General features: G+C 51.2%; 1 protein-coding gene across 1 annotated transcript in view; it reads left to right on the top strand.

The window, feature by feature from the left end:
* The first annotated feature begins 1,775 nt into the window (after positions 1–1,775).
* The window catches only part of LOC135537026 (fibrillin-1-like), a 44,885-nt gene continuing 37,356 nt past the window's right edge, over positions 1,776–9,304 (top strand). The window contains exons 1-2 of the mRNA XM_064963238.1: positions 1,776–1,868; positions 2,058–2,153. Of these exons, the coding sequence (XP_064819310.1) occupies positions 1,796–1,868; positions 2,058–2,153 (169 nt within the window). The 5' untranslated portion in view covers positions 1,776–1,795. The remainder of the gene's footprint in view (positions 1,869–2,057; positions 2,154–9,304) is intronic.

Here is a 9,304-nt window from a genome sequence, read left to right as displayed (position 1 = left end):
GTTAGAGCTGATGGACTAGGAGGGAGGCTGTTAGAGCTGATGGACTAGGAGGGAGGCTGTTAGAGCTGATGGACTAGGAGGGAGGCTGTTAGAGCTGATGGACTAGGAGGGAGGCTGTTAGAGCTGATGGACTAGGAGGGAGGCTGTTAGAGCTGATGGACTAGGAGGGAGGCTGTTAGAGCTGATGGACTAGGAGGAGGCTGTTAGAGCTGATGGACTAGGAGGGAGGCTGTTAGAGCTGATGGACTAGGAGGGAGGCTGTTAGAGCTGATGGACTAGGAGGGAGGCTGTTAGAGCTGATGGACTAGGAGGGAGGCTGTTAGAGCTGATGGACTAGGAGGGAGGGTGGGTGGGAAGGAGTGAGGGAGGAGGGAGGCTGTTAGAGCTGGGATGGACTAGGGGGAGGCTGTTAGAGCTGATGGACTAGAGGGAGGCTGTTAGAGCTGATGGACTAGGAGGGAGGCTGTTAGAGCTGATGGACTAGGAGGGAGGCTGTTAGAGCTGATGGACTAGGAGGAGGGAGGCTGTTAGAGCTGAGCTGATGGACTAGGAGGGAGGCTGTTAGAGCTGATGGACTAGGAGGAGGCTGTTAGAGGATGGACTAGGAGGAGGCTGTTAGAGCTGATGGACTAGGAGGGAGGCTGTTAGAGCTGATGGACTAGGAGGGAGGCTGTTAGAGCTGATGGACTAGGAGGGAGGCTGTTAGAGCTGATGGACTAGGAGGGAGACTGTTAGAGCTGATGGACTAGGAGGGAGGGTGGGTGGGAAGGAGGGAGGGAGGAGGGAGGCTGTTAGAGCTCATGGACTAGGAGGGAGGGCGGGCGGGAAGGATGGATGGATGGAGGGATGGAGGGATGGAGGGAGGAGGGAGGCTGTTGTTTTGGCAGTGATTGCTACAGTGCAGATTGTTTTGTGGTTTCTACCATGACTATTGGATGATGTTATATCCTGTCTCAGGGTTCTCCCTCCCTGGTCGTGTTAGAGTGTGTGTGCTGGGAGTAGGGTGGTGTTCAGTAGGGCACACCGTAGCAAAATACTTTGAAACAGAGAAATTAAAGTGAGCCTTTCTTATTGAACAGGTTCAGGTAGTACCTCCCTGTTTCACTCTGTTTCAAAAAGTGTTCTCCTGTTTCTTGCCTACTGAAAAGACTAGCTGCACAGAATCTAAAATGTGCAACGACACTCCACCAAAACTTAACATAACTCTCCAAAAACAACCCACCATACAGTACAGCACAGAGCTCATGAAGAATTGATCTATTTTGCCGTGCTGCTCTCCCTTGAATAGCAGCTGAACTGTGAAGCTGATTGTTCAGTCTCAGGGCAGAATGGGTGTGTGTGTTGGAAGAGTTCCATTGTCAACATCTACTAATCCTTGTTGCAGCGTTGAGTAGAACAGCTCAGAGCAGTGTTGGGCCGTGTGCTCATCTGTTTTCACACAATCAATTTGAGCGAATATTATATTTGAATGGGATTTATGATAAACACAATTCAGAGGGAATTTTGGTGCGTTTGTACTGAAAGTGTAGCCCTACCTGTGTGTTTGTGTTGTAAGCTTTCTCTCTCTCTCTCTCTCTCTCTCTCTCTCTCTCTCTCTCTCTCTCTCTCTCTCTCTCTCTTTGTCTCTCTCTGTCTCTCTCTGTCTCTCTCTGTCTCTCTCTGTCTCTGTCTCTCTCTCTCTCTCTCTCTCTCTCTCTCTCTCTCTCTCTCTCTCTCTCTCTCTCTCTGTCTCTCTCTCTCTCTGTCTCTCTCTCTCTCCCAACCCCCACCAGTCCAAAACTGTAACATCCGCTGTATGAACGGTGGGAGCTGTGCTGATGACCACTGCCAGTGTCAGAAAGGATACGTGGGAAACCACTGTGGCCAACGTAAGAACCTCTATATACACACAACCACTATATACACACAATACAACCATTATACGACCACTTTACAACCACTACACAACCACTGTACAACCAATATACAGCCACCTGTATAAACACTGTATAAACACTATAGGTGGGATCCTAACCTGAGATCCCTGGTGTATTTCTGTCTATTGCTCTCCCATGCAGCGGTGTGTGAGACAGGTTGTCAGAATGGAGGACGGTGTGTGGCTCCTAACCGTTGTGTTTGTACCTACGGCTTCACGGGGGCACAGTGTGAGAGAGGTAGGATCACAGTTCACTGTCTGTCTGTCTGTCTGTCTGTCTGTCTGTCTGTCTGTCTGTCTGTCTGTCTGTCTGTGTCTGTCTGTCAGAATTGACATGTTCTCAGAATGAGGACAGCTGACAGTGTTGATAGCGTGACATGTTTGCTTCATACACAACAGTGTGTTTTATTGTCCAGAACATGGCTTGTTGTTGAACACTGCGCCTGTCACTCTGTGTTCCTAAATGACGGTTATTTTCCACATCTGCTGAAAGACTGAGGTCTGGTAATGTTTATTGGATGTCTATTGGTCTATTGGATGTTTGCTGTTGGTTGCCCCCACCAGCGTCCTGGTGTGCTCTGAACTCTGGTAAAAAACGATGGAGTTACTATTGCAAATAAAGATAATGATATTGAAAGCAAGACATAAAAAACAGAAAGTACTTCAGTAAGTATAAAGGCTCTATATAAATCCATTCCATGTAGGCGGGGTTTAGAGGGTAGCATAGTTGATGCATCCTTATTGGTCAACCAGTTTTGGATTATTATCTCCACATCATGTTTTGATAGGTGGGATGTTTAATGACACAGAGAAAGACTAGAGGGAAGGGTGCCCCTACTGGCCTCCAGCACCACTTCCAGTAACATCTGGTCTCCCATCCAGGGACCAACCAGGACCAACCCTGTTTAGCTCCAGAGGCAAACCATCAGTGGGATGCAGGGTGGGGTGCTGTTGGAATGTGCCAAACTTGAAACGGCAGAAAAATTATTGTAGGCGAAAAGGGAGGTATTTGATCATGATCCAAGTTTTTATTGAAAATGTTTCATTTAAAACTATTGCATTCATTTACAATTCATTTGTGTGCGCGTTTAAAAATGATACTTTTGGATTTATGTTTTGCTTTCAATATCATTATTATTGTTTGCAGCACTAAGCATTTTGTTCTCCATTTCAGATGCTTTTCTTGATATTAATGACACAAATGTAACTCCTTAGAAAACATGCACACACACACTTGCACGCACACATATACACACACACGTGCACACACATTATAACACGCACACATACTGTATACACACACGCGCACATGTGCACACACACACAAAAATACACACATGCACACATAGTCACACACGCACACGTGCACACACATACACACACACACATGCTTGCACGTAGACATACACACACGCACGCACGCACGCACGCACGCACGCACACACACACACACACACACACACACACACACACACACACACACACACACACACACACACACACACACACACACACACACACACAAGAGGAGATGCAAGACGTACGTAGGTCTCTGTCTCTAGCGATGGTGTGACCCCTGGAGGTCGTAGCAGTGACCTTGTAAAGATAATATTTAGTTTAACAGCAGAACACTAATTGCTGTCCTCCTCACACACAGATGGGCTGCGTCTTTACTCTGAAATGGCCCCCTTGCCTCTGCTACTTTCCTTCAGGGTTACTGAACACTGACAGGACAGATTTGGTTCTGGGGTGAAGCTCTCTGTTTATCTGAAATGATTTGGTCCTTCCCCTGCTCAGATAGAGCTGACACAGGGTACAATGTGTGTGTGTGTTCTGTTTGTGTGTGTGTCTGTCCCTAGAGACTGTCCCACCCTGATACTGGGCTTTGAACTCAACCAGCTGAGGAACACATGCACACACGCACACTCAAACACGCACGCACACACATACATACTGTACATACTGCTCGTCCAACATCTCATTCCAAAGTCATGGCCATTAATATGGAGTTGGTGTCCCCTTTGCTGCTATAACAGCCTCCACTCTTCTGGGAAGGCTTTCCACTAGATGTTGGAACATTGCTGCAGGGATTTGCTTCCATTCAACAACGAGCATTAGTGAGGTTGGGCACTGATGTTGGGCGATTAGGCCTGTCTCGCAGTCGACATTCCAACTCATCCCAAAGGTATTCGATGGGGTTGAGGTCAGGGCTCTGTGCAGGCCAGTCAAGTTCTTCCACACCGATCTCGACAAACCATTTCTGTATGGACCTCGCTTTGTGCACGGAGACATTGTCATGCTGAAACAGGAAAGGACCTTCCTCAACAGTTGGCACCATGCATTCGGGCAGGTGCGGTTCTCCTGGCATCCACCAAACCCAGATTTGCCAGATGGTGAAGTGGAATTCATCACTCCAGAGAACACGTTTCCACTGCTCCAGAGTCCAATGGTGGCGAACTTCACACCACTCCTGCCAATGCTTGGCATTGCACATGGTGATCTTAGACTTGTGTGCTGCTGCTCGGCCATGTAAACCTCTTCACAGAAATGTGACAAACTGACTTTTTGGAAAAATGACATCCTATGACGGTGCCACGTTGAAAGTCACTGAGCTCTTCAGGAAGGCCATTCTACTGCCAATGTTTGTCTATGGAGATTTATACACCTGTCAGCAACGGGTGTGGCTGAAATAGAATCCACTCATTTGAAGGGATTTCCACATACTTTTGTATATATAGTATACATGCATACATACATACATACATACATACATACATACATACATACATACATACATACATACATACATACATACATACTGTACATACATACATACATACATACATACATACATACATACATACATACATACATACATACATACATACATACATACATACATACATACATACTGAGAAGGAGAGAGGAAAGGAGAGAGAGAGAGGAAATGAAAGGGAGAGAGGAAATGAAAGGGAGAGAGGAAATGAAAGGGAGAGAGGAAAGGGAGAAGGAGAGGAGAAAGGGAGAGGGAGAGAGTAAAGGAGAGAGAGGAAAGGAAAGGGAGAGAGGAAAGGGAGAGGGAGAGTGGAAAGGAGAGGGAGAGAGAAAGGGAGGGGAGAAGAAAGGGAGAAGGAGAGATGAAAGGAGAGAGAGGAAAGGGAGAGGGAGAGAGGAAAGGAGAGGGAGAGAGGAAAGGAGAGGGAGAGACGAAAGGAAAGGGAGAGAGGAAAGGAGAGGGAGAGAGGAAAGCAGAGGGAGAGAGGAAAGCAAAGGGAGAGAGGAAAGGAGAGGGAGAGAGGAAAGGAAAGGGAGAGAGGAAAGGGAGAGGGAGAGAGGAAAGGGAGAGGGAGAGAGGAAAGGAAAGGAGAGAGGAAAGGAGAGGGATAGAGGAAAGGGAGAGGGAGAGAGGAAAGGAGAGAGAGAGGAAAGGAAAGGGAGAGAGGAAAGGGAGAAGGAATAGAAGAAAGGGAGAGGGAGTGAGGAAAGGAGAGAGAGAGGAAAGGGAGAGGGAGAGAGGAAAGGAGAGGGAGAGAGGAAAAGAGAGGGAAAAAGGAAAGGAGAGGGAGAGAGGAAAGGAGAGGGAGAGAGAAAGGGAGTGGGAGAGAGAAAGGGAGAGGGAGAGAGAAAGGGAGAGGGAGAGAGGAAAAGAGAGGGAGAGAGGAAAGGGAGAGGGAGAGAGGAAGGGAGAGGGATAGGGGAAAGGGAGAGGGAGAGAGGAAAGGAGAGAGAGAGGAAAGGAAAGGGAGAGAGGAAAGGGAGAAGGAATAGAAGAAAGGGAGAGGGAGTGAGGAAAGGAGAAAGAGAGGAAAGGGAGAGGGAGAGAGGAAAGGAGAGGGAGAGAGGAAAAGAGAGGGAAAAAGGAAAGGAGAGGGAAAAAGGAAAGTGAGGAAAGGAGAAAGAGAGGAAAGGGAGAGGGAGAGAGGAAAGGGAGAGGGAGAGAGAAAGGGAGAGGGAGAGAGGAAAGGAGAGGGAGAGAAAGGGAGAGGGAAAGGGAGAAGGAGAGAGGAAAGGAGAGGGAGAGAGGAAAGGGAGAAAGAGAGGAAAGGGAGAGGGAGTGAGGAAAGGAGAAAGAGAGGAAAGGGAGAGGGAGAGAGGAAAGGAGAGGGAGAGAGGAAAAGAGAGGGAAAAAGGAAAGGAGAGGGAAAAAGGAAAGTGAGGAAAGGAGAAAGAGAGGAAAGGGAGAGGGAGAGAGGAAAGGGAGAGGGAGAGAGAAAGGGAGAGGGAGAGAGGAAAGGAGAGGGAGAGAAAGGGAGAGGGAAAGGGAGAAGGAGAGAGGAAAGGAGAGGGTGAGAGAAAGGGAGAGGGAGAGAGGAAAAGAGAGGGAGAGAGGAAAAGAGAGGGAGAGAGGAAAAGAGAGGGAGAGAGGAAAGTAGATGGAGAGAGCAAGGGAGAGGGAGAGAGAAAGGGAGAGGGAGAGAGGAAAGGAGAGGGAGAGAAAGGGAGAGGGAAAGGGAGAAGGAGAGAGAAAGGGAGAGGGAGAGAGAAGGGGAGAGGGAGAGAGAGGGAGAGAGAAAGGGAGAGGGAGAGAGAGAGGGAGAGAGAAAGGGAGAGGGAGAGAGGAAAGGAGAGGGAGAGAGAAAGGGAGAGGGAGAGAGCAAGGGAGAGGGAGAGAAAGGGAGAGAGAAAGGGAGAAGGAGAGAGAAAGGGAGAGGGAGAGGGAGAGAGAAAGGGAGAGGGAGAGAGAAAGGGAGAGGGAGAGAGAAAGGGAGAGGGAGAGAGAAAGGGAGATGGAGAGAGAAAGGGAGAGGGAGAGAGGAAAGGAGTGGGAGAGAAAGGGAGAGGGAAAGGGAGAAGGAGAGAGGAAAGGAGAGGGAGAGAAAGGGAGAGGGAAAGGGAGAAGGAGAGAGAAAGGGAGAGGGAGAGAGAAAGGGAGAGGGAGAGAGGAAAGGAGAGGGAGAGAGGAAAAGAGAGGTTCTGGAGAGGGAGAGAGGAAAGGAGAGGGAGGGTGTGTGTCCAGCAGAGAAATGTGGAAAAGATGGACAGATTTCTGTATAAACATGATATCTGGAGTGTCTCCAGGAAAGTCAGTTGACCCAGTTCATGATGGGTTTCCCCTCTTCCCTTCTTGTCTTCTCTTCACACCAGACCTACTGCTGTTGTGGAAACACTCAGGTATCGTCTAGTGCCACGAGGCTTTCATGACCTGACCATGTGACCAGACCAGGCAAACTCCTAGCCCTAGTCACGAGTCCTGCCATCGTTCTGCAGAGGTTCAGATTGGAACTCTTCTGGAATGAAATACGTCATTATGACTAATCAAAACATCCAGAGAGAGTTCCGTTTGTGCCCAATCATTTTTAAATGATGTGTAAAAGTTAGTTCTAAAGTAGAACACAAACAAGTTGATTATGACACATTTACTTGGAGTTGTTATTCATCTGACCATTGACTGGGGCTGTAGTCTGTAGTCCTGTAGAGGGGCTGGGTGGGGCACCAAGTCTGTAGTCCTGTAGAGGGGCTGGGTGGGGCACCAAGTCTGTAGTCCTGTAGAGGGGCTGGGTGGGGGCAAGTCTGTAGTCCTGTAGAGGGGGTGGGGCACCAAGTCTGTAGTCCTGTAGAGGGGCTGGGTGGGGCACCAAGTCTGTAGTCCTGTAGAGGGGCTGGGTGGGGCACCAAGTCTGTAGTCCTGTAGAGGGGCTGGGTGGGGCACCAAGTCTGTAGTCCTGTAGAGGGGCTGGGGCACCAAGGGTGGGGCACCAAGTCTGTAGTCCTGTAGAGGGGCTGGGTGGGGCACCAAGGGGCACCAAGTCTGTAGTCCTGTAGAGGGGCTGGGTGGGGCACCAAGTCTGTAGTCCTGTAGAGGGGCTGGGTGGGGCACCAAGTCTGTAGTCCTGTAGAGGGGCTGGGTGGGGCACCAAGTCTGTAGTCCTGTAGAGGGGCTGGGTGGGGCACCAAGTCTGTAGTCCTGTAGAGGGGCTGGGTGGGGCACCAAGTCTGTAGTCCTGTAGAGAGGGGCTGGGTGGGGCACCAAGTCTGTAGTCCTGTAGAGGGGCTGGGTGGGGCACCAAGTCTGTAGTCCTGTAGAGGGGCTGGGTGGGGCACCAAGTCTGTAGTCCTGTAGAGGGGCTGGGTGGGGCACCAAGTCTGTAGTCCTGTAGAGGGGCTGGGTGGGGCACCAAGTCTGTAGTCCTGTAGAGGGGCTGGGTGGGGCACCAAGTCTGTAGTCCTGTAGAGGGGCTGGGTGGGGCACCAAGTCTGTAGTCCTGTAGAGGGGCTGGGTGGGGCACCAAGTCTGTAGTCCTGTAGAGGGGCTGGGTGGGGCACCAAGTCTGTAGTCCTGTAGAGGGGCTGGGTGGGGCACCAAGTCTGTAGTCCTGTAGAGGGGCTGGGTGGGGCACCAAGTCTGTAGTCCTGTAGAGAGGGGCTGGGTGGGGCACCAAGTCTGTAGTCCTGTAGAGGGGCTGGGTGGGGCACCAAGTCTGTAGTCCTGTAGAGGGGCTGGGTGGGGCACCAAGTCTGTAGTCCTGTAGAGGGGCTGGGTGGGGCACCAAGTCTGTAGTCCTGTAGAGGGGCTGGGTGGGGCACCAAGTCTGTAGTCCTGTAGAGGGGCTGGGTGGGGCACCAAGTCTGTAGTCCTGTAGAGGGGCTGGGTGGGGCACCAAGTCTGTAGTCCTGTAGAGGGGCTGGGTGGGGCACCAAGTCTGTAGTCCTGTAGAGGGGCTGGGTGGGGCACCAAGTCTGTAGTCCTGTAGAGGGGCTGGGTGGGGCACCAAGTCTGTAGTCCTGTAGAGGGGCTGGGTGGGGCACCAAGTCTGTAGTCCTGTAGAGGGGCTGGGTGGGGCACCAAGTCTGTAGTCCTGTAGAGGGGCTGGGTGGGGCACCAAGTCTGTAGTCCTGTAGAGGGGCTGGGTGGGGCACCAAGTCTGTAGTCCTGTAGAGGGGCTGGGTGGGGCACCAAGTCTGTAGTCCTGTAGAGGGGCTGGGTGGGGCACCAAGTCTGTAGTCCTGTAGAGGGGCTGGGTGGGGCACCAAGTCTGTAGTCCTGTAGAGGGGCTGGGTGGGCACCAAGTCACCAAGTCTGTAGTCCTGTAGAGGGGCTGGGTGGGGCACCAAGTCTGTAGTCCTGTAGAGGGGCTGGGTGGGGCACCAAGTCTGTAGTCCTGTAGAGGGGCTGGGTGGGGCACCAAGTCTGTAGTCCTGTAGAGGGGCTGGGTGGGGCACCAAGTCTGTAGTCCTGTAGAGGGGCTGGGTGGGGCACCAAGTCTGTAGTCCTGTAGAGGGGCTGGGTGGGGCACCAAGTCTGTAGTCCTGTAGAGGGCTGGGGCTGTAGGTAGAGGGGGGCACCAAGTCTGTAGTCCTGTAGAGGGGCTGGGTGGGGCACCAAGTCTGTAGTCCTGTAGAGGGGCTGGGTGGGGCACCAAGTCTGTAGTCCTGTAGAGGGGCTGGGTG

This window comes from Oncorhynchus masou, unplaced genomic scaffold, assembly GCF_036934945.1.
Source record: "Oncorhynchus masou masou isolate Uvic2021 unplaced genomic scaffold, UVic_Omas_1.1 unplaced_scaffold_700, whole genome shotgun sequence".
Classification (NCBI taxonomy): Eukaryota; Metazoa; Chordata; class Actinopteri; order Salmoniformes; family Salmonidae; genus Oncorhynchus; species Oncorhynchus masou.
The sequence above is the reverse complement of the archived record's forward strand: the minus strand, read 5'-3'. Positions and strand labels throughout refer to the sequence as shown.